A 26,105-nucleotide genomic window follows, 5' to 3' on the forward strand; every position below is an offset into this window, starting at 1 on the left:
TATGATCAGAGGCGGCGGTAAATTTCCTTTGATCAAGCAGCGTGTAGGTTGGCGGCCGTATTGTTTTGTTTTGCATCGAGCAGGACAGTGCTGCCGTTTGTGACTGATTTTCTATCGGATATCTGCTGGAATGTGGCGGAGGGTGACTGCTGTCGATTCTGTGCCACATCGTTGCTCCCTGGTTAGTTTTCAGTTGGGGAGAGTAATAATCCTCTATGAAATTTATTGGTCCAGTTCCAAGCTGCATAAATTTGCATAGAATTGATGTAGAATTCAATTTGAAATTATTGATATCTCATTAACCATCTGTACTTAGGACACCATTCACCTGTTTATGGCCACCCTTATCCCCTCCTAGCCCAAACTCCTGTTTTTTTCATTGTCTTTTATGATGAACAGTGGACTGTGCCATTACTCACACAACTTTCATTCTGGTGCAGCCGTTCTAGTGAACACTTTCAAATAACTCTGTGTTTCAAACAACCCCATATTCTTAAAGAGACCTTAACATGACATGTCACATGAGATAAACGTGTGTGTGTGTGTACAGTTGCAGTCCTATTTAGAACTAGGTTGTGTCAGTGTTCCTTTTTTTTTTCTCTTAAGGGTCAAGAATCCAGAGCTATGAAATGGCAATTTCTTCAGTCAGACTACAATCTTAACGCTCACTAATTACTAATCAGGGGTAGTAAAACACCTGTGCGACTGTGAAAAATGGACCTGCGTGCGGTGAACAAATGAAAAGTTCAAGATTTGTCTGTAAGAAAGTTGAATACACATTTATTCAACATAGATTTTTAACCTTTTACTGTGGGATTAAAAAAAATCCTGTATAGGGCTATAATTGTATATAACAATAGTTTATCTAATCAGTTTATGGCCACTTCAGTTTGGCGGCAACAGTTTCACTGTCGCTCCAGAAATGCTGTTTGGTTTTCTCCCTTCACTCATTGGCTCAGGATAAAAAGGCACATTTGAATTATTTCCAATGTATAACAATTCCAGACTGGTACAGGAGACTGATTATAAATTCAGAATCCCTCACATACTTTCTGGATTGACTGGGATGTGCTTTTTTTCTTAGCGGTTATCGGGTTAGTAAGGAATGGAATTCTAGTCTCTCTCCCTGAACAGTCACTTTATAAAACCTCCTTCCTAACTGGCTTTCTTGATGGTGTCTATTAGCTCTTTTGGCTCCGGGTCCCTCTGTTCTTTCCGCTAGTTAATGTGAGATGGATGAAAGGCGATGCCATCACTGGTGGTATTATCAGCCTGGCATGGTCTCCAGGGATGGATGGGGATTGTATTGAGTAGCTGGTTAATGCAGTGAGGTCACCAGACAGTGCAATACGAGAGCCTCCTGGTGATTTGGACATCACCGATCACGGCATCGGGAAAATGTATCCCGGCTTCTCCGCACCGCAGGCTGTAACTGCACGCTAATGCTTGCTGAATTATTAATCAGCCCTCAGCCTGCCTCCCTCCACTTCTCCGAGTGGTGCTAGTCTAACCTCCTCTCAGCGAGGGAAGCTGCGGTCACAGCAGGGGCGCAGAGGGCTCTATCACCTTACTGCAGAGTCTGGATCGCTTGACCGCGCCTGCTTGCTGCTGTCGCTCAGCATTTTTTAAGGAGCACTAATGACACCCAAGCCTTTCTCATTTACATGCCTGCCAGAGTTCTGCAAGATCGGGAGATGCTCCTCAGCCTGGATCTGCCACACAAGTTCTGTTTCTTTTATAGCACATTAATAGGTACGGGCGGGAATGGCAATTTCTGATTCCAACGGCTTTCAGCTTTCCGATGAAACTTCTGCATTCTCTGATTGGCCTAATACTTCAGAATCTGCTGATTGGCCTAAAAATTCCTCAGTAATCTGATTTCCACTGTAAAATACGCATTCTCTAATTGGTCCAGTGCTTCCAAGTCTTGTGATTGGCCTAAAATTTCCGAGTCTTGGGAATGCTGCATTTCTGCAGAAAGCGAATTCCGATCAGAAACTTGGAAATCGGAATTCGGAAACTCATCCCCTGTTTATAAATGTGAGGTGAAGCTAGGCAGACTTGCTTGTATGATTGCTAGAGGTGGTCAAGAAGATGCAAATAACTCCCAAGCAAATATAATGCAAACTGTATGCAGCCTAGATCTGGGCCTGTCAAATCTGTGACCAAGTCCATTTAACTGACCCAATTCTAAGCTTCATACAATTTGCAATTACATTTACATACAAGCCTGAAGTATTTGCATCTCACTGACCATCTCTATGGAGCAGCTGTATACAGTGATGTGAAAAACTATTTTCCCCCTTCCTGATTTCTTATTATTTTGCATGTTTGTCACACTTAAATGTTTCTGCTCATCAAAAACCGTTAACTATTATTCAAAGATCACATAATTGAACACAAAATGCAGTTTTAAATGATGATTTTTATTATTTAGTGAGAAAAAAAACTCAAAACCTACATGGCCCTGTGTGAAAAAGAAATTGCCCCTAAACCTAATAACTGGTTGGGCCACGCTTAGCAGCAATAACTGCAATGAAACGTTTGCGATAACTTGCAACAAGTCTTTTACAGCGCTTTGGAGGAATTTTGGCCCATTCATATTAGCAGAATTGTTGTAATTCAGCTTTATTTGAGGGTTTTCTAGCATGAACCGCCTTTTTAAAGTCATGTCACAACATCTCAATAGGATTCAAGTCAGGACTTTGACTAGGCCACTCCAAAGTCTTCATTTTGTTTTTCTTCAGCCATTCAGAGGTGGATTTGCTGGTGTGTTTTGGGTCATTGTCCTGCTGCAGCACCCAAGATCGCTTCAGCTTGAGTTGACGAACAGATGGCTGGACATTCTCCTTCAGGATTTTTTGGTAGACAGTAGAATTCATGGTTCCATCTATCACAGCAAGCCTTCCAGGACCTGAAGCAGCAAAACAACCCCAGACCATCACACTACCACCACCACCATATTTTACTGTTGGTATGATGTTCTTTTGCTGAAATGCTGTGTTACTTCTACGCCAGATGTAACGGGACACGCACCTTCCAAAAAGTTCAACTTTTGTCTCTCGTCGGTCCAAAAGGTATTTTCCCAAAAGTCTTGGCAATCATTGAGATGTTTTAAGCAAAATTGAGACGAGCCTGAATGTTCTTTTTGCTTAAAAGTGGTTTGCGCCTTGGATATCTGCCATGCAGGCCGTTTTTGCCCAGTCTCTTTCTTATGGTGGAGTCGTGAACACTGACCTTAATTGAGGCAAGTGAGGCCTGCAGTTCTTTAGATGTTGTCCTGGGGTCTTTTGTGGCCTCTCGGATGAGTTTTCTCTGCGCTCTTGGGGTAATTTTGGTCGGCCGGCCACTCCTGGGAAGGTTCATCACTGTTCCATGTTTTTGTCATTTGTGGATAATGGCTCTCACTGTGGTTCGCTGGAGTCCCAAAGATTTAGAAATGGCTTTATAACCTTTACCAGACTGATAGATATCAATTACTTTTGTTCTCATTTGTTCCTGAATTTCTTTGGATCTTGGCATGATGTCTAGCTTTTGAGGTGCTTTTGGTCTACTTCTCTGTGTCAGATAGCTCCTATTTAAGTGATTTCTTGATTGAAACAGGTGTGACAGTAATCAGGCCTGGGGGTGACTACAGAAATTGAACTCAGGTGTGATAAACCACAGTTAAGTTATTTTTTTAACAAGGGGGCAATCACTTTTTCACACAGGGCCATGTAAATTTGGAGGGTTTTTTTCTCACTAAATAATAAAAACCATCATTTAAAACTGCATTTTGTGTTCAATTATGTTATCTTTGACTAATAGTTAACGGTTTTTGATGAGCAGAAACATTTAAATGTGACAAACATGCAAAAGAATAAGAAATCAGGAAGGGGGCAAATAGTTTTTCACATCATTGTATATTCACCTTCACTAGCAATGATAAATCCTTCAGAGAAATGAAATAAGAATATGGAGGATGTGTATCTCGCTCCCTGACTTTCATGCTGATCTTTTGGCACCATTAGTCTGAGACGCACTCATTTACAAGCCAGCAACCAGTGGAACGTCCAGAGTATTAAAAACAAAGATCAGCCCAACAGCTAGGCTAGTAGCATTTTTATGTAATAAGAGATTAAGATGGCAGCCTCTGTATACCTCTCATTTTAAGTATTCTTTAAAAATAAAAGCTTTTACCAATAAATCGTTCATTAAAATGTATTAGCCACCACTTTATGACAAATGTTACAACCGGCACTTATCAAACATATCCTGGTGAATTTTATGTGAATATAATAAGCCAGTCAACTTCAGATCCTGATAAAATATATTAAACGTTAAATCAGAGCACCAACATTAAATCAAATAATCCATTACTATAACACATATTATATCTTAGTGAATTTTACATGCACATGGTAAAAAAAAATCATACTCAAAAATGTGAAAGAAAAAAAAATTAGTGTATATATATATATATATATATATATATATATATATATATATATATATATATATATATATATATATATATATATATATATATATATATTCCTGGTCAGTCGCCAACCCAGCGAGGTCCCAACAGCTGCATCACTTCCTGATCGTGAGCGCTAGGCCCCTCCCCCACCATCCCAATACCTGGCAAGTAAGCAACCAATGAATGGGCCTATAGGTGCTCATGGTAAGCATGGGAAGGTTTTTGCCGCTTTCAGAATTCAAAGGTTTTAAATTGCAATTGAAGACCCTGCAGGGACAGCGTGGGACATAAACATTTGTCAGTGACAGCCAGCATCTTATTAGGAGCACTTCAAACCAAATACAAACTGCTTTTAATCAAGAACTCCATTATAATCAATGCTTTTTTTAATTAACTTTATATTCACTTATTTGCGTTTAACTTTAATTATAGATATAAACATTATTGGGAGCAGCCATGGTACTCAGTTATCAAAGCATTATGGCTTTCTGTAGTAAAAAAAAAAACACGCACAACCACCCATCTGTAATCTGTTTTTTGGGGTTTATTGGGAACCCTTAAAGGCTGAGTAATGTGAACTTGCAGGCCAGGGATTCCTAATCCCAATCACTGTGAAGGGCTCACTGTCTGTCTTGGAAAAGAAAGGGATTTACACACTACAGATTCCTGTGACCTAGTTACCTAAAGATCCCAGGAAATGTGTTTAGCTTCCTGGAATTCAGCTGCTATGTATTGTATATTATTCAGATTCAGCTAGGCTGGGTAGGTTTTTCTACTTTCCTCTTGGAAAACAGATATGCTGGTTTAACATGAAGCTATCCCTGAAGGTTTGCCATGATATATTAAAGGCTATGGTGTCAGAGCACCCCGAGTATTGTGAGAAATCACAGGCTAGGGTCAGCTAGTGGTTATGATTTTCAGAAAACGTATCCCTGGATCATGGTGGGGCCGGCTGTGTGGGTTGTGTTCTTGAAGAACAAATGGAATACATGAACAGAGTTGTGGTATAATGAGCCCTGGTCCACTACATTGCATGTGTAAATATTCCTGCAATTACTGGAGCATGCTCCGTGATATCTCTACCCCAACACCTTACAGCCACCCTTGTTTGCCCCTTCTTTTCCCTGTGTCCTCTTACTTCCTGCTTGAAGCATGTTCTGTGACTGTCCACCATCTTTCGTCCTCACCTGCTCTAAAGCCACAGCATTCCCCACCAACCCCTTGCCTTGCTAAGCTGTGGTCACAGTTGAAAAAAAAGCAATCAAGATTCCCACCCAGGATGCAAGACCACCATCATGCCAAAACCATTGCCATCTCCATCAGCCTCACCCAACGGGACTGGTGGAGGCCCAGCTTCTTTTACTAAGATCTCTTCAAACCAAGAATGTTTTAGCTCTGAAAACCAAGGATTTTCCTCTGGAACCATTACAGCTAAAGTTGTTCATGGGGTTTAAGAGCAATACAGTACACACATATGCTGAAGAACACTGTTTTCCCAACATCATCTAAAATATTTTTTTTTGCTGTTCTGCAACAATGTATACTTATGGCCTAACTTATTAATACATATCCAGAGGTAATCAAGCACCTCTTAACCTAACCTAGTTTAAAATGTTCTGCTATTACGCTGTTAGGATCTGCTACCTTCATCTGTGTCATTTCAGATCATCATGGAGGTTGCTGGGTAGGGATGGTCAATGGAATGCTAGTCATTTTGAACTGCTGTCAATTGCGTTAATTTGATGAAAATGTATTCTGCTTTGAATTAGACCAATCCTATGCATTACCTGTTGATTTTGATTGGTCCAACTCCAAGCTGAATACATTTGCATCCATTTAAAATTATGTTGGTAGGGGTGTAACAGCAAAATGTGTACGTATTGACACATATAGATCTTAAAATTCAATGAATTGACTGTGACAATTTCAAGTAGTGGTAGTCCCTAAAAAAAAAAAAAATAGGACCCCTAAGGGTGTACACGCGCCATGTGTTGAAAATCTAGGGTCTGCAATAGAGGAAAAGAAAAATCACTTAACTGTTAATTTACTAACCACTCTAAACAAGCTCAAAAGTTGTTTTTTTTTACCACATAATGGCAGACAATTGTTAAAATCTGGACTAGGATTGCCACATCATTTATGATCTCTCCACTGGAGAGCCTTTAATAAACATGACCCCCGGTGTACCAGCTAGTTAGATGGTTGGTGAATACACCTGCTTATACTTCACAATTCACAATTGGTTTCAGTCTTCCTGCAAAAGTTGTGGAAACAGAAGATGGAATTTTTTTCTAATTTCAATTTAATGTGATTTAAACTGATCAATTCACCCGTAACAATGAATGGAGAAGCACATGACCAATTTATCAGGTCATTCTTTTGTCCTTTTCTGATTTGCTGGTCATGATGGTTTGATCTGGTTTTGCTTCCTGTAGAAAGTTTTGGATCAGGAGGGTATACCACTATTTGAAGAAGAATCTGAAGAAGATTAATTAGACAGAAAGCTTATTTTTTGAAACTTTAAAAGTTACCCAAGAAATTAAATCATCCTGATTCAATACGTCTTGCCTTAACTGGTGAATAATGCCATACAATATTCTGTTATTCTATTTGGTTTCCTGTGTCAGCTGATCATGACCAGCCAATCAAAGAAGTACAGTTTAACCATAAGCTACATCTGTCCTGTGTTTCTCCGTCTTTATATTATTTGTTTAATATTGCGTTCTCTAGCACATACCTACTTCCAGTTTTCACCATTTTTGTTCTCAACTTTGCTGAAAAATAATATCTTTCAAGAACTGCCATACAATGCATTAATAAAAAAAACACATAAGCAAGTAGATAATTACTTTCTCTACTTACTTAAGAGATGTGTTACGCTATCCACTGTTTAAAGGGACTCCGAGCAGTGCAGAAACTATGGAAAGATGCATATCATTTTAAAGCTCTCTTTCTCCTCTTTCCAATGATATATAAATCACCGCCCTACGCCTTTTAGTTTTCGCTATTTTCGCGATTGAAATTGCCGCGGCCACGATTTCAATCGCAAAAATAAAGAAAACTAAAAGGCGTAGAGCGACGATTTAGGTGTCGCCAGAAAGAGGAGAAAGAGAGTTTTAAAATAATATCCATCTTTCCATAGTTACTTGTATTACACAGGACGACACTTTCCCCAGTGTCAGCAGCTCCATTCAGCAGAAAAAGTCGGCCTGTGTAATACAAGTAACTATGGAAAGATGGATATCATTTTAAAGCTCTCTTTCTCCTCTTTCTGGCGACACCTAAACCGCAGCCCTACGTCTTTTAGTTTTCTTTATTTTCGCGATTGAAATCACGGCCGCGGCAATTTCAATCGCAAAAATAGTGAAAACTAAAAGGCGTAGGGCAGCGGTTTATATATCATCGGAAAGAGGAGAAAGAGAGCTTTAAAATGATATGTATCTTTCCATAGTTTCTGCACGGCTCGGAGTCCCTTTAATTCAAATTTTACAACGTTTGTAAAATCCAGTGACTTCTGGTTCTGGTGGTGGCCCTCTTGGATCCCATATGCTTAAGTATATTCCCCCTGGCATCCCCTCTCCTCCCCGCACTATTACAGAGCAGAGCGGGGAGTGATAAAGGCAGCGCAGACCGACTCACCTACTAATAGTTCCAAGCACTGAAGTTCCCATGCATAATCTCTGCACTACCACCGGAGGAAGTGCAGAGAGTATAGAAGGGAACTCCAGCGCATGGAACCATAAGGAGGTGAGTCTGTGTGTGCTGGCTTTATCCCTCCCAGCTCTGCTCTGTAATAGTGCTGGGAGGAGAAGGCATGCAGGGGGAGAAAGATGCGGCTGGAGCGCGGACATGGCACAATGCAGGAGGGGGGCCGAGGACAGTGTCAGGGGGGACAGCTTCTGGCCCCCCTTCCTGCGCCCTAGCAGCTGGCAGTGATGAGAGTGACAGAGACTTCAGCCAATCAAGGCTGAATTTGCATGTGACGTCACTTTCCTTTTGCGACTGCTACTCTGCGTACCACATTAGAGCCAGGGGGCATGAGGAATAAAAATCAATCAGCAAAAACGTGAGATTGATTTTATACTTTTATATTGCCTCTTTAGCGTCCATTTTACTTGTAGAACAGCTACTTATAGAGTAGGCCTGAATGATTTTTCTGAAAAAATTTAGCGATTTCTGTCCGAAATCACAAATTCGATTCCATTCACGATTTCCTTCAAATCAAGCTTTGTTCCCCATCTGCACCTCTCTGTCGTCCTCCTCTCTTTGTGCACCCTCTGGGTCTCTCTCTGTGCCCCGTCCCCCAAGCTGCAGCACTGCTGGACATACCTTCCAACACGAGTCCAGCAATGCCCATCTATCCACTTTGCCTCCTGCAGGCCCTAATGCACGGCATACTTCCTGTATGTCATGTGACATACAGGAACCAGGAAGTATGCCATGCACAAGAGACAGCGAGAAAGGACGAAAAGCGCTCGACTCCTGTCAGAAGGTATTTCCAACACTGCCGATGCTGCGGGCCGCACATGCTGGGACTTGGGGGAAGTTTGAAGCCGCTTCTTCAAACTTCCCCCATGTGGAAATAACTTAATCACGGAAATTGCCACTTTGACAATTCCAAAATTGTGAGCTTGGTGATCACTATTTCGATTTAATTTCGATTTATCTTTCAGGCCTATTATAGAGAATCGATTTTAGATTTTATGCCTAACAGTTACTCTTTCAATGTGGATGCATGTTCATAATGAAAAATGTAAGACAATACTGATAAATCATGAAACCACATTATGTTGAATTAAAAAACAATACGCTTTTCTTTTCTACAGTAAAACATTCATAAACACTGATCTCTTTCTACAGACTGCTTTTCACATACCAGAACCTTCTAATTTGCAAATGCATAGTTTCAGAAATTGTGTTATTGAAGTCACCTATTGACATCAGATTGAAGTAGGTGTAGATATTAGATTTCTGGTTCATGTTTAGAAGTCACTTGGATTTTTATTGGACAGTCAAACCCACATAACTGCAGAGTGTGTTTTTCTTGCAGGGGATCTACTTGAACCCATCACACAATGTTGACAAATTGCCACTGATGGTGCATGACCATATCTCTCCTTTGACTTTTTTGCAGTCCGGCGCGTAGCTCCACGTTTTTCCATTCCCCCCAGTAACCATGAAGTGATGCCGGGTGGTAGTGTGAACCTCACCTGTGTTGCTGTGGGTGCCCCAATGCCTTATGTAAAGTGGATGGCTGGTGCAGAAGAACTGACCAAAGAGGATGACATGCCAGTAGGCCGCAATGTTTTGGAGTTGACCAATATTCGTGAATCTGCCAATTATACCTGTGTGGCAATCTCTTCCCTTGGCATGATTGAAGCAGTAGCACAGATTACAGTGAAAGGTAAGTGATCATGAATCTGGATGTAGAGGTAAACCGAAAAGAACAGATATTTTATTAATCATATTTTCTTTGGGTGTTTTTTTCATAGCATTACCAAAGCCACCAGTAGCTCTGATGGTTACAGAGACCACAGCTACCAGTGTCACTTTGACTTGGGATTCTGGGAATCCTGAGCCTTTATCTTACTACGTCATACAGTATAAACCGAAGTCATCAGAAGGTTCATTCCAGGAAGTTGATGGTGTGGCCACAACTCGTTACAGTATTGGAGGACTCAGCCCATTCTCAGAGTATGAATTCCGTGTCATAGCAGTCAACAATATTGGCCGAGGGCCTCCAAGTGAAATAGTGGAAGCTCAAACTGGGGAACAAGCACCTTCAGGACCTCCCTTGAAAGTCCAGGCCCGAATGCTCAGCTCCAGTACTATGATTGTCCAGTGGGATCCGCCTGAGGAGGCCAATGGCCAGATCCGTGGGTTCCGAGTATATTATACATCGGACCCCCATTTACCCTTCAGCATGTGGCAAAAGCACAATGTAGCGGATGGTCTGTTGACCACTATTGGAGGACTGACCACAGGAATCACTTATAGCATTCGTGTCCTTGCTTTCACATCTGTGGGTGATGGACCACCTTCAGATATGGTCCAGGTGAAGACCCAACAGGGAGGTGAGTGATTTTCTGAAGTTTTATCGCATTTTGTAAATATTTGGAATGCATTTGTCCACCGTAAATCTGTTGTCCTTGATGTGGAGGTCAATACAAAATTGATGCCTCATGTTATGAGTTCTGGGTGGTTTCACCACAACATATATCCCGGGGACTGCCAACGACAAGTTTTCTTCACATTAATTTTTAGAAACTTGTAGCTTGCTTTTGTTTTGTTTTTGTTTTTTTAATTAACCTGTTTTTCCAACAGTTCCAGCACAACCAGTAAATTTCCAGGCGGAGGCAGAGTCAGATACACGTATCATGCTTACGTGGCAGTCTGCATCACAGGAACGTATCACCTCCTACGAGCTTCTATATTGGGAGGGACAAGATGGGCCAAAGGTAGGTAACACCTTGATTTTGAAACAAAAGAAAATATTAAAGACTGGTAATAAAATGGTATAGCAAAGCAGGGCTGTGGAGTCGGAGTTGAAGTCGGAGTCGGGGCAATTTTGGGGAGTCGGAGTCGTTGATTTCATAAACTGAGGAGTCGGAGTCGGGAGCCTGAGCCAGATGATTTTTGTACAAAATCCACAGCCTTGTTAAGTATTAGGCTAAGGAGTCGGAGTCTAGGAGTCGGAGCCATTTTGGGTACCCGGAGTTGGAGTCAGAGTCGTGGTTTCATAAACTGAGGAGTCGGAAGATTTTTGTCCCGACTCCACAGCCCTGTAACAAAGCCATTAATGCACATTTTACAAGTATATATCCAGTAGCTACATTATAATGCTATATAATCATTGTGTAATGGTTAGGTGTTCTGACACAGTAGACCTGGGTTCAAATCTTGGCTCTTCCTGTTCTGTAAGCCAGCACCCATTCAGTTAGGACTCCTTGGGCTAGACTCCCCAACACTGCTGCTGCCTACTGAGCGTCCCCCAGGAGAAAAGCGTAATATAAATGTTATTTGTCTTGTCTTTTTCGTGGAAACTGTCCCTTTCTTTGTTTTACCCCTCTCCATATTTAAAGGTAGTCTACACTATTTTTTTAATTAAGTGTAATTTTTCAGACCAGTTGCCTTTCTTATTGCTGAATTACTTCATAAGTCACAAACAAATAGTAAGCATACAGGTCTCTACCCTTTATTGGCTACATGCTGGATCAGGGTCTGTGGTTCACTAAATAATGAAGGAAAGATATTAATGTTTCCCCAGTAACATGTATAAAAGTAAACAAACCAGGCAGCTTCAACAGGTCTGTGAGGGATTCCATTGTAAAAGCAAGAATGCTGTTGCCTTCACATGGACACAAAAATTGGTTCACTTCAGCTGTGCATGGCAGCCCAGCATGCTTTCCCATCCATCCAGGATTTAACCCGTCTTCTCTGCCTACACATCTGTCCAAGACTTAACCCTTCTCTGCCTATGCATCCATCCAAGATTTAACTCTTCTCTGCCTGCACATCCATCCTGGATTTAACTCTTCTCTGCCTGCACATCCATCCAGGACTTAACTCTTCATCTCTGCCTGCACATTCATCCAGGACTTAACCCTTCATCTCTGCCTGCATATCCATCCAGGACCCTTCTTTTACAAAACACATCTGTCCAGGACTTAACCCTTCTTCCCTACCTGCACTTTCATCCATGACTTAACCCTTCTTTGCCTGCTCATCCATCCAGGACTTAACTCTTCATTTCTGCCTGCACATCCATCTGGGATTTAACCCTTCTTCTTTGCCTATACATCTGTCCAGGACTTAACTCTTCTCTGTCTGCACATCCATTCAGGATTTAACCATTCTTCTTTGCATCCACATTAATCCAGGACTTAACCCTTCACTGCTGCATGCACATCCATCCAGGACTTAACCCTTCATCTCTGCCTGCACATCAATCCAGGACTTAACTCTTCATTTCTGCCAGCACTTCCATCCAGGATTTAACCCTTCATTTTTGCCTGCACATTCATCCAGGACTTAACCCTTTATTTCTGCCTGCACATCAATCCAGGATTTAACCCTTAATTTTTGCCTGCACCTCAATCCAGGACGTAACCCTTTATTTTTTCCTGCACATCCATCTAGGACTTAACCCTTTATTTCTGTCTGCACATCAATCCAGGATTTAACCCTTAATTTTTGCCTGCACCTCAATCCAGGACTTAACCCTTTATTTCTGTCTGCACATCCATTCAGGATGTAACTCTTCTTCTCTGCCTGCTCATCCATCCAGGACTTAACCCATCATCTCTACCTACGTATCCATCCAGGATGTAACCCTTCTTTTCTGTCTACACATCCATCCAGTATTTAACCCTTCTTCTCTGCCTGCACATCCACCTAGGATTCAACTCTTGTCTGCCTGCACATGCATCCAGGAATTAACCCTTCATCTCTGCCTGCACATCCATCCAGGACTTAGCCCAGGGATGTTGAACCTCAGTCCTTAAAGGCCTAGGTCCTCACACATTTTAGCACATTGCTCAATTTCACTGGCATAGATATGGCCCTCGAAAGGGCCGTTTCTTTGGGCGTGCAAAGCGTGCAGTTGCCTGGGCGCCAGATTAAGTGGCAGGAGGGGGCGCAGAGGGAGCGAGCATAGCTTAGTTACAACTCACCTGCCACAATCCTTGCACGCAGCCTCTATCTTCTTTCTCTCCCCAGTGTCTGTCGCTTTGGTAACAGTGCCCCCTGTGATGATGTGATCGCATGTCATCACAGCAGGGGGGCGCTTACTAATGCCACAGACTGCAACAGGAAGAAGAAAGAGGCTGTGGGGGATCGAGTGAGTGAGGTTAGTTGAAACTAAGCTATGCCCATTCCCCATCCGCTGGAGGCATCTATCTAACCTATACTGGGGGCACCTACCTATCTAACCTATACTGGGAGCACCTACCTATGTAACCTGTACTGGGGCACCTACCTATCTAACCTATACTGGCACGATTTTTACACCCTTGCCCTGGGTGCAATTTAGCCTAGAAACAGCCCTGGTCTTCGAGCACTATAGTTCGACTCCTCTGAGTTAACAACGCTTCATCTCTGCCTGCACATCCATCCAGGACATAAAGTATTATCTGCTTGTATATTCCCTACTCAATCTCCTTCCTGCCTGTACAGCTACATGAGACTTTTCTCTAAGCAAGTGCACCCAAATCCTAGTCATACCCTGATTTTGCTAGTAAAACTTAACAGAACCCATTAATGAATGTGGTCAGTCTGAGTGTTGGTATTATTTCATATGAAAGTTAAGTATGCATGTTCATAGAGTCCTATGAAACCACATTTTAAACTAGGATTTTTAACATGTTAAATGGTGTATTAAAGCATATGTATGACGTCTGTACCAGTTGTTTGGGCACTAAGTAACGGCTGTGTAGTGTTCTGCCAAACCTTTCCTAATACCCCACCACACACACAAGCAACCCACACACAGCCTAACCATTACATGCCCCTCCCTGGCTTGTTGGAGTCTGGGTGGAGGAGCAAAGAAATGGCCTACCACCTAGGCTTGTAACAGAAACGAAATTTACTTAAAATGAAGAGCAATTAAATGTACAGGAGGGCACTATTTTAGTTTACTTATGTGACCCTCCCCCTAAGTCTAATCTTGCCTGTCCTTTCCACGTCTAAATACTAGCCTATCAACCTTCAAGACAACTGATATATACAGAAACAAACGTTTCTAACACCCAGCATCCAAATGATTTACTGACTATGTGAGAGATGAGCAAAAAAATATCTTGTATGCAAATTTCCATGGATCAGAAAACAGAAATTTGCAGGGGCTAATCAACCAAACTGGCAATCAATTATCCAGCAGCCGATAAGTTTACACAGCTGCTATTTAGCTAATCAGCAGTTTTGGATTCCAGTCAGCCTGTGCACATTGCCAACTTCTGCTTTACTGAAATATGCATAGAGAGTGAGCTGTTCCCAGCTCTAGTATTGAGCTTTCAATAGTGAAGTTCTCCTACTGAGGTAATATCTTTCTGTACATACTTCTTCAATCCCATGAAAACTGAGAACTATTTTATAAGATGATTGATTCACATCTTTTTTTTTATGTTCTTTTAGCAAAAAACAACTTTTGCTCCTGCATCTTTTTATGCGGTGGAAGGGCTGAAGCCAGACACCCCATACGGCTTCCAGCTGGCAGCTTCCTCCGCTATGGGGCTTGGTGTTTACACCCCTATTATCCAGGCACGGACAGCACAGTCCAGTAAGTATCTCTGCATCAATGTGTGTATGTGTGTCTGTGTGTGTGTCTGTGTCTGTGTGTGTGTCTGTGTGTGTGTCTGTGTGTGTGTCTGTGTGTGTGTGTGTCTCTGTGTGTGTGGGTCTCTGTGTGTGTCTGTGTGTGTCTGTGTGTGTGTGTGTGTGTGTGTGTGTGTGTGTGTGTCTGTGTGTGTGTGTCTGTGTGTGTGTGTCTGTGTCTGTGTGTGTGTGTCTGTGTGTGTGTGTCTGTGTGTGTGTGTCTGTGTGTGTGTCTCTGTGTGTGTGTCTCTGTGTGTGTGTCTCTGTGTGTGTCTCTGTGTGTGTGTGTCTGTGTGGGTCTCTGTGTGGGTCACACGTGTACTGCTCAGGTAAGAATTGGTGAGTGCTGCATGCACATCTTTTCACAAGGGGTCAGTGTGTTGATGCTCCAGAAGACAAGGGTAGGTCTGTGATTTGCATGCTGTTGTGTTGGCCCTTCTTATCTCCCTCGGAGCTCATATCCTTCCTCCATTCGCTTACATCATGTATAGTGCAGATTTGTGATGGTAATGTACAAATGAACTGAGAGATATGTGATGGTGGCCATATTTATTTCCTTTTAAACCATACCAGTTGCCAGGCAGTCCTGATCTTTTTGGCTGCAGTAGTTTCTGGATTACACACCTGAAATAAGCATGCAGCTGATCGGATCAGACTTTAGTCAGAAACACCTGATCGGCATGCTTTTTCAATAGCTATGGGTAAGAGTATTAGAGGCAGATGTTCAACAGGATAGCCAGGAAATCTGTACTGTTTAAGAGAGATAAATATATTTTATAGATATATTTATATTTATAGATATAAATATAGCAGCGTCCATATCCCTCCCACTTCAGGTGTGCTTTAAGAAGAATAGAATGTCCACTTCATTTCAGGCCTTCTTGAATCCTCTATTGAAACAGTATTTTCCAGCACAAACACTTGTGTTTGAGATCCTAAACATAGGCAGAGCGTGCTGAGTATGATGGTGCGTGGGTGATGCACTGGTAAGGGCCCGTTCATGCTAGCTCATGTTTGTGCTGGTACATTTTGTTCCAATAAATGGTTTCGAAAAGGCCTGGAATACTTCTGGCACAATGATCTTTGTAGCGTATTCTACAAATCCACTGTACCGCATGCACTAGGTCAAGGTTTTGAGAGGTTAAGCAGTTTGTTGATTCTACACAATATGCAATTGCTGGAACTGTTCATCTTGTAGAACTCAACACAACTCCCCCAACCCCATTGTGTCAGGATGTGAGGCAGCTATCATAACATTTCCATAAGGTGAAATCCTTTATTCCCAACTGCTCACATTGCATTAGAGCGACACTCTTCTGGTCAAATGCCACAATGTAAGGGAGTAATATGCTGCCTTGTATCTGTAAGGGGGCCCATACACCTAACGATTTTCCTGCCGATATACGGCCGATTCGATCACAGTGATTGAATCAGCTGTGAAATCGCCGAGCACACCGCTGACAGAACGATTGATTTCCGCCCGAAATCGATCGTTCCCGTCGATCCGTCCGTGTGGAAGATTTTTCTCGGTCGCCGGCGGGTCGGGAGTGCATCGATGGCGGCGTTCGAATGCCCAACGCAATACAGCGGGTATACATTACCTGTTCCGGCCGTCGCGAGTCACCACTGTCTTCTTTCCGCGCTTGGTTCCGGACCGGCTGCTGCTACACAGAACTTCCTGTCCCGGCAGGAAGTTTAAACAGATCGGTTTCAGGCTGAAATCGATTCAAAATCTGTTTGCAGTAAAGGTGGCCATACGATCCCTCTCTGATCAGATCCGATCAGAGAGGGATCTATCTGTTGGTCGAATCTGATGGCAGATCGACCACTGTATGGCCATTAGGGCTTGCACACCAAGGGCTTGATTCACTAAAGCGTGACAACTGCTATCACAGCAGTTATCATGCGATCTGCCGCACGCAAAGTTTTGCAAGCGTAAAGGATTGCGTTCGCATGTAAGCGAAGGTTTGCGCGCGATGACGTGTGATTGTGCGCAAACATCGCGTGATAACTGCTGTGCTTCGGAGCGTTTATAAAACCGCCAGCGATTTGAAAAGCACTTGGCTACTGTAACCCTACGAGGGCGCTCCCACAGCAGTGCTGAGATTTTTTAACAATCGCGAACATGCTGCATGTAGCATTATTTGGAGCGATTTAGCTTGAATGTATTCGCAAAAAAGCTCATTTTATTCAAAAATTGCTCTGAAAATAGCTTTACAGAATGGCAGGCACTAGCAATTTCGGTGTGCACTAGCTCTTACTTTGATTGAGCAGGCTCTTGAGGCTTTAGTGTTTTGTACTGCCCCTGGAGAAGTGTTGGCACAGGCTGGCATATCCAGTAGAGTGTATCAGCCTAGCAGTGTTTGCTGAGTGTGATGTGCATGCCAATAGATGGCGCTGTGCTGTGTACAGGGTGCTGCATGCAAGCTGCTTGTTCATTGTGCTGTCCATGTGAATGCCTTACAGTTTGTGTTGCATTCATCTTTTTAGTTCCTGCACTGTTACACCGCTCTGTGACTGACTAACATATGTGTATAATTACTCAACACAGATCAGCTGATTGTAATTATGATAACATTAGAGTGTAGACGGGCTGCAGCAGAGGCGTAGCTAAGGAGCTGTGGGCCCCGAAGCAAGTTTTGCATTGGGGCCCCCCAAGCACTCTATACGTAACAATTGATACGGCACACCAAAACCTGCCAAGGACAACCACAGTGTCAGAGGTGCAAGAAGGGGATGGGGAACAGTTTGTTAATGATTACTACTATTCAAAGTATCTATAGAAGTGATTATTATGAGCACATGACCAATAGAGAGCTAATACTGTATTTGAGGGGTGGGCCCCCCGAGGCCCCTCTAGCCCAAGGGCCCTGATGCGGTCGCAACCTCTGCAACCCCTATTGCTACGCCCCTGGGCTGCAGCAGGCTTCCATATCTGAAACTTTCACACACATATAACAAACCACTAATCAATAAAGTATAATGAACTGCTGATCTTAAAGGACACCTATTGTGAACAATTGTAAAAATTAAAATACATACACATAAATGTGCATTTCTTCCAGAGTAAAATGCACTATAAATTATTCTAATCCTATGTTTCTGTCACAAACTGTAGGTGTGGATAGTCTGACTGGTTTTGGACTAGAAATCGGGGGTTACTCAGTGTTTTTATTAATTTACAAAAGCACTTACTGAACGGCAGTTGCTCATTTCAGCTGCCCAAATAGTGTGCAAACCAGAAGGAAAGCAGGGTGATGACATCTTTGTATAGATCATACATGTCAAACTCAGAGCCATCAGATTTGGCCCTCAGGTTTTTTCCCCGCTTTGCATTATGTTTAGCCCACTTTAGACCACCAGAGAAGCTATATTGGAGGGTAAGCCCTAGATCACCAAGGAAGCCATATGGGGAGGGGGACAGCACTAGATACCAGGGTGCTGTATAGGAGAGGGAAGGGGGCCACTAGACACCAGGGAACTGTATAGGGGAGAGAGGACCACTAAACATCAGGGAATTGTATAGATGAGAGAGGGAGGAGGACCACTAAACATCTGTATAGATGAGGGATGATCACTAAACATCAGGAAACTGTATAGGGGATGGAGGGGGGCTATTGGACACCAGGGAACTTTATAAGGGAGAGAGGTGGCCACTAGACATTGAGGTCGGCCCACAACTTGGTCACAAAACTCAATTTCAGCCCACTTTGTATTTGAGTTTGACACCCCTAGTATAGATCCTCTTCAGGGAGAACTTTTATAAAGATAATACTTAGAATCTCCCATACGGGATGATCTGTCAGGTTTTTACTACTTATAGTTTATAGTGGATTTTACTGTGGGAGACATGTACATTTTTTTATGTATGTAATTGACATTTACAATTGTTTTATTTTTGCAACAGTGGTCCTTTAATTTTTTTTAGAAGAATCGGCAGTAATTCTCACATGCACAGAGGAACTCAGATGCTGGGCTACACACCTCCTAGCAGTGTCAGACATTCCAAACACATAGGCAAGGCCTTATTATCATTCCTTTACCTTATTTAGCATATTTTGGTTCAGGTTCACTTGAAGGCTGATTCACACAGATGGCGAGTTCACAGCTTGTCGTCCGCTCCAGTGGAAGCGCCAAGCATCTGCAGACATGTGATTTTTGCAGAGATGTTGCATAAAGAGTGCCTTACCTATGTTTGCACGTCTCAGTGTGCAGCATTCTCCCGCAAGATGCTACATGCAGCATTTGTCTGCCGCACAACAACCACACTGCATGCCAACAAGCAGCGCAGTTATGAATGCTACTATCCATTTGCATCATAGGCCGGCCGATCGGTGGTTGATACACAATGTACTGGTAGCTGTTACCTTGTGGTGAGCAACAGTTCTACCACCCATTCCTCAGTAGTTCACTTATCCTTTAAATCTGACATCCTTCCCTGTTTATAAAGCTGCCAGTGGAATTGTCCTGGTCATTTCCCATATTTGACATTGGTTGTTTATGTATCTGTGTTGCATAAATCACAAATAAGTATCTTTAGAACCTATTTGTTGAAAATTTCACAATTCTAATTAGAGCATTATTTTTAACAAATAGAAGCTAAGGGCGAGCTGTGCTCATAAGAGCACCATTGTTGTATTTTTCTTTCTTTTACATTTATTTATTTATTTATTTTCTGGTGGCTTTATAGCAGTTTCACCTTTTTAACACTGTTTTCTTCTGATTTTTTTTACATTTATATTTTATGCAAAGTTTATTGAGCAACAAAATATGGGAAATCTGGGCAATGTGCCACAAAGGAAAAGGCAAGTCTTAATAAACAGACTTTATACAGAGATATTTCTATGGAGCTATCCTGGCTTGTCATTTGTGCAGCCTGTGATATTAGTCACAACATTATTTCTCCATTTACTGCCCTCTGTAGGACATATAGATGATTGATGTGACAGAGTGGGAAAAGCCGTCATAAACCAAATACCTGATAGTCCAGGCATCTAGATAAGAGTGCTATAGGAGCAGCCAGCAGTGAAAGAGCCAGGATGAATATAGATTTAGCTCAACACTTGACATAGTTACCAAAGCAGTAAACATAACTTCATCATCCGATAGTTTTGAACCCAACAGGCCTCTGTATTGGGGTGCAGATGGGGCTTCAAGGGCATAAGACCCCATTGCTCATCATCTCACCTTTGTCTTCTGCTTTTGAAATGCTAGAACACCAAGCATGAGCCCCATTGCTAAAACCAGAAAGAAATAACTAGAATTTTCAACCTCTTGACTATTATGTTTTTACACAATAGAAGCCTGAATGGTTGAGAAGAGCAGATCTTAAGCAGACCTCAGTTTTAAAGTCGCTATATATGAAAATGATCAGAGGGGATGATGGGTAGGTGGGGGGCAGGCTGTGAGGCTGAAATTATTTGAATATTTTTTTTAGAATCTGTTATGTTACGGTCCAGTGGTGCTTCACTTATTGCTTCACTTGATAACATCAGCAGAAGGTTTATTAAGACAATGAATGTTCAGCTGATGTCAGTGCAGGGTTGCAATTGCTGAACCTCGAAGCAGAGCTCCACTAGATATTTACATGATTGTATTTAAACTTATTTAACCCACACGTCTCCGTCCCGTACCTTCCTATTTTCTATTATGATTTGTAAGCATGAGCACAGTTCGAATTCCGGATTTCCAAAGGAAATGGAATCTCTAAACTTGTGGCCACGGCAGGGGGAATTAACTTATCCATGTCGCCACATATAACGATGCGCTCCACCTCGTGTTCAATTGCGTTCCACATCACTCCAATACTTTCTCCTTCCGGGTTTGAAGAAGGAAGTATTGGAGAGATGGAATGTGACATGGAGCGCATAGGCTATAGGAAGCAACAAGGGTGAGTTGTTTAAAGGCTACATTTCGTTCGGTATGTGGAATCCAAATTGCAGTGCTCATGCCTTATCATTTAAAGACCAACACCACCCAAATCCTAAAATATGAGTTTACATGGTTGCTGTTACGTTTAACATGAGTCTAAGTTTTCTTGAATTTCTCTGATTTCACTGGGGAGTGAGGTCTCCCTTCAGGGTGCTTTTTGGGTGGAGTTGGTCTTTTGTCAGCAGGTCGCAGAGCAGTGTTGGTGTAACAGTCACATATTTATTTTGCCGACTTGCCATGTTGCATCTACCATGTTCCATCTCCCTCCCCTTGCCTGCATTTTTATTTTATTTTCATCTTCAGCACCATCTGCTCCGCCACAGGATGTGGAGTGTACCAGCCTCAGCTCCACCGCCATCCGGGTAAGTTGGGTGGCACCACCGGTGTCCAGTCGCAATGGAGCCCTGACCCGTTACTCGCTGGCCTACCAAGCGGTGGCTGGGGAGGACACGTCCCGGCACATTGTGGACAGTATCCCACCCGACGTCTCCACCTGGGAGATCAAGGATCTGGAGAAGTGGACAGAGTACAGGGTGTGGGTTCGAGCTCATACGGACGTAGGAGCCGGGCCAGAGAGCTCCCCTGTCATTGTGCGGACAGACGAGGATGGTAAGTGACCAGGACAAGCTGTCGCCTTTCTGCACAACGAACAACTCTCTCTCCACCTGCTCTTTAGCTCACTATACAGAACTTTCCCGGGATGCACCACCGCGCTCACTGTGCGCACCTGAAACCACTCCTATTTTCCATATCTTGGTTCTTCTCCTGTCCTGTCCATCTGCACTGCTTGATGTGACTGTAGAACTAATTACTTTCCTAATAGCCTAAAATAATAATTTTCTGTTGTGGAACAAAGAAAAGACCACATATTTGAAAATAAGGGTCTTACAAAAGTGTGCCTGGAAAGGTGTATGGACCATATTTTGCACGCCAACTTGCTGTCAAGTGTTTAGTACGGCAGCAGCCTGCTGGAACCAAATAGAGATCTGAACTTTTATGTTATTTAGATAATAGACATCAAGAAGTGCTGGGCAATGATTTCTCTTCTCCGTAGTGTAGAATGGTTATCCTCCTTTGCTGGAAGGGCTGGGTTCTCTGCTTTACGTTTTTCTATGGTCAATGAATTTTAAGGCATTATGGTAAGTCGGATATTTATTAATTCTCTCCCACTTCCCACTGTCCCTGCTTAGTGCCCAGCGCACCACCCAGGAAGGTTGAGGTGGACTCCGTAAACTCCACATCTGTCCGTGTGACCTGGAAATCACCACTTCCCACCAAGCAAAATGGCCAGATCCGTGGCTACCAGGTGACCTATGTCCGCCTGGAAGGTGGAGAACCTCGGGGGAACCCCATCATTAAGGATGTCATGCTGGCAGAAGCTCAGGTAAAGAGATGCTTTATTAGTGTGTAAGTGAACCTTGTTTTGGCTCGCAGTGTTCGTATACTGATCTTGCTGCTAATTCCAGGATGCCACCAGGTCTCTGCAAGTGTCTGTGTTACTCTACATGCAGGGAGGGCCACAGCACTGAGGTCTCTTGAGGGACCCCTGGATGCACAGTAACAGATTTTGAGTATAGTAGCGGTACCTGTGGCTTTCTTGGGCTGTCTGCATTTAATCAGCAGTGTCCATTTTCAAACACTACGAATCCTGCCTGGGACACTTAAATATGAATCTGCTTTGTTATACTTTCTTGCTTTGTTATACTTTCTCAGGATCATGGAGTGAGTCTCCACTGGTATAACCCTCTTCATCACCCCACCACCCACCAAAGTTATCACTGTGTACATCACCCACTGCCTTGTTCCCTATAACATCTGCCATTGGGGATTAACAAAGACAAGCAGGGAGCTAGAAGTCAGCTCAGTAATGGTCATTGACAAATTCTCTGTTCATTGCTTTATTTTTCCTGGCTCTTCTGCCAGAGAGCTTAACAATTTAATTCAACATCTTGAATCTGCATTCAAGTCTGTAAATCACCCAGAGTGATTGTTGATCTTCATTCAGGTTGATAGTTTCAGGGCTTATCCCTGTATAGACAGGCTGCTCAGCTACTGCCTGTTCTGTTCTATGGAGGAGGTGGGTGACAGATGATCAAGAAGGTCCAAACAATAGTGGTCAGTTGTGTGATTTCTTTTTTTTCATCCAGTATCACCAAACACCATGTTTACTAATGCTAGAGTTTAGTTCTAGATGATCATGACTGATTGTCTCAGGCAATGAACAGCTATTGTCAGTATGTACCTTTAAAGGTACATACACACATCGGATTTGCGCAAACGAGCCGTCGTTTGGACGTCAAATCGGGCGTGTGTACAGTCTGTCATTTGGCTGATAAGACCGAGTCCAGTCTTTTCAGCTGAACGTCAGACTGTACACCAGCCCAATTTGACGTCCAAACGACGGCTCGTTTGCGCAAATCCGATGTGTGTATGTACCTTTATAGGTGGTGAAGGGTGGCAGCCCAGAGCTTTTATCTTTAAGGCCAGGGCACAAATTTACATGACACCTACCTTATTGTTACTAGTGATCTAATAAAATAAATAATTAACCCTTTCCAATCCATCTTTATTTTCACCCACATGCTCCCCAGCACTTTTTTATTTGTAGTACGAGAAGGGGGGGGTGGGGGGAGATGCGGGTAATTGGAGGGTGTTGCTGCAGGGGGGGGGATGCAGGTAGGGTCTCTACGAGGCTGTTCCTACACAAACTACTGTCCCTGGTTTCCTGTTGCCCTTCACAGAGCTGGCAAGAACTACCATATCTAGACAAAAACTCTACTGCATATGTAAAGTAGGGTTGGCGCTGTGTAAATATAGGAGGAAGGTCAAGCTGTCATGTCTCTCCTGGTTGGTTGCTTAAGCTCCACACAGTCAGAGGGTTTTTAGCAGGTTGGCCTACTCAATTTTGATAAACAGTGTAAGGTTTTTTTTTTTTTTTCTGATGGAACATCATCTGCCTGTCTGTGACCTCAATAAGATGTAGTTTGTAAGTGTCTGTGGCCTTCACTTAGCTACAGTACATACACTCTATAGATATTCCATGTCTTCTCACCTGGAAAGTCTAAGTGTACTGAAGTCCGCCTACACCAATGGCCTTCTCTGCTACCATCCACCAGGAGGGAGCTTTCTTGACTGACACTTATTTGTTCTGCATCAGGATTCACTTGCTTGTCCACCCCCTCTCTATCCATATAGCAGTACACACTACTCTGTCAGGAACCCAACAGTGTTTCTGTACAGTGATTGTTTAAAAACTGCAGCCGGAAACAAACTTTACAGATTTTTTGGGGCAACAAACCTCTAACGTGTTACCAGGATTAAGATGAAGTTTGGGCATTTTTTATAAACATCTCAGCATTGTCATGTGTGACTGGAAAGAAATCATGAGCAGGTGGTAGATATGTGTGAATTTGGTGCACGCTGCACCTGCTCTGCATTGTCTCTCTATGCACCTGTCATTGTAAATTCCTCCAATGTCTCCCTCATTGTACAGCTAATATAGCAACACTCTTCTCCTGTGACCCTCACTGCCATAATATGTGTATACCATATAACCTGCATGTTCCCCTTCTCATAGAGTCTGCACACACCCCTGCTGCTGTCACCCTGTAACCCCTTTCCTGCATATCCCATTTACCCCTTTTCTCTCTGTCCCCTCCCAGTGGAGACCTGAGGAATCCGCAGAATACGTGAGTAAACCCTGTTTGCCATCTGTGGGCAGATTTGCGTGATCGCACTGTTTAGGCAGAGAGCAGGGGAACTGTCACAGCGCCACGTCACCACACCCTAGAACCCAACGCACTTAAGGGGACCCTGTCACTTTCACACATGATGGACTGAGTTTAGTTTTATTAGACATACTGTATATGTTACCTGTTGTGGCAGCCCTCCGCAGATAAACACTTTGGAGTGTAACTGAAGTAATGTATACTTGTAAACATTCTTATTTTTCAGACTTGCTAAGATAAAACATAATAAGGTTTCTGCAATACCCACCTATACAGCATTAACCCCTTGTAAATGGAAAAGGCCAGAGTGGGTTCTTTAGAGAAAATAAAAGCTGGAAGCCTAAAGAATCTGAATTTATTCCATCATGTGTGCAAAGGCCAGGGTTATTTTAAAGTGCAGTTATCACTTCAGACCACTGGGGGCAACCTTGCTTGAACAGAAGTAAATTATCCTCTTCTATGCTTTTATTGTGGCACTTTGCTGGACTTAGTTCAGTAATCATTCAGCCATTGTTCTGCAGGCCCCGCTACTGATGCAACTTGACTGCTTAGTGCTGCCCTGCTGTGCTGAATAGCAGGCCTGTCACAAGACTAATGCAGTGGCAGTTCAGGAGTACACAGCACCTAATGCACTTTAAACCAGGCAACTCCAGTTTAATGGTATGCGTGTTTAGTTAAATATAATTCTCAAGATAAATACCTGTATGGTGTAAGCAGCCTTTGGCAGCTGCAATAACAATGTCCTCATTCCAGGGCGTTCTTGTGACTCATTGTTCCAAAGCTGGCATATAACTCTTATTGGGTCAGTGCTGAACTGCCTGCCCATCATGATCCAGATCTAAAAAGCTGCTCCTCCTGCACAGAGATGTGAGTAGCCCCCATATCATGATCTAGATCTAAAAAGCTGCTCCTGCACAGAAATGTGAGTAGCCCCCATAAGCACATACAACGAAAGCATGCCGAAATTGTGCCTGTTCTCTATTAGAGCTTATAATGTAGGGTTCAGGGAGAAGGATGAGGGCGCTGTGACAGTTCTGTGCTCCTGTGCCATAATCACTGGTTCAATAATGGGATGTCTGCACTGTGTAGTCTCTCTCCATTCTCTCTCATCGCTTCTTGTCTCTCTGTTTCTCAAGCCCTCCCTGCTCTGTTTTTTCAAGCTTGGAGAGGCAGCAATATTGCATGGAGATTAGGGCTTGGAAGAGGGCGCAGGGGGCACGGAGAGGGTTACCCGCATCAATCAGCTCTGGCTCTTCTCTGACTGCTGGGATGTGATTCTCATGGAATAATCATGGGGCATAATGATTGCTGTCACTTTACGGTTCGCATTGCACTCTGTTGTGTTTCTTCCCATCGCCATCCTCACAAGTTTACATTCCAGAATATGAGCAATTTATGGTAGAAGGAATTTGCATGTCTTGCTACCATCATAAACAGTTTATTGATCACTTAAGGCAGATGTGGCGCCAAGCAAATCATTCCTTCATATGCCAATGCCAAGACTGCTGGCATATAGCACGGATAATCTTTGAGTCCCTGTTCCAGCTTGCACACAGCTGTATATACTCCATATACTCCAGCCTGTTTGCACCGCAGCCTCCCACTGTATGGCTGGCTACATGATGAGCACTGCACTGTCCACTCATTGCAGAACTGCCTAGATCTTCATCCAT

The 26,105-nt window shown here is 43.0% G+C and overlaps 1 protein-coding gene across 15 annotated transcripts in view; it reads left to right on the plus strand.

Moving 5' to 3' along the window:
- PTPRF (protein tyrosine phosphatase receptor type F) overlaps positions 1-26,105 on the plus strand; it is a 1,415,717-nt gene that overhangs the window by 1,336,500 nt on the left and 53,112 nt on the right. For 8 of the 15 annotated variants that reach the window (XM_068239458.1, XM_068239459.1, XM_068239460.1 and 5 more), the window contains 7 exons: positions 9,597-9,866; positions 9,955-10,536; positions 10,787-10,920; positions 14,594-14,738; positions 21,008-21,313; positions 21,895-22,088; positions 24,367-24,393. In XM_068239458.1, coding sequence (XP_068095559.1) covers positions 9,597-9,866; positions 9,955-10,536; positions 10,787-10,920; positions 14,594-14,738; positions 21,008-21,313; positions 21,895-22,088; positions 24,367-24,393 — 1,658 coding nt within the window. The remainder of the gene's footprint in view (positions 1-9,596; positions 9,867-9,954; positions 10,537-10,786; positions 10,921-14,593; positions 14,739-21,007; positions 21,314-21,894; positions 22,089-24,366; positions 24,394-26,105) is intronic. The other 7 variants (XM_068239463.1, XM_068239465.1, XM_068239468.1 and 4 more) reach the window with 3 other exon arrangements.

The sequence above is a fragment of the Hyperolius riggenbachi genome, chromosome 6 (assembly GCF_040937935.1).
Source record: "Hyperolius riggenbachi isolate aHypRig1 chromosome 6, aHypRig1.pri, whole genome shotgun sequence".
Lineage (NCBI taxonomy): Eukaryota > Metazoa > Chordata > Amphibia > Anura > Hyperoliidae > Hyperolius > Hyperolius riggenbachi.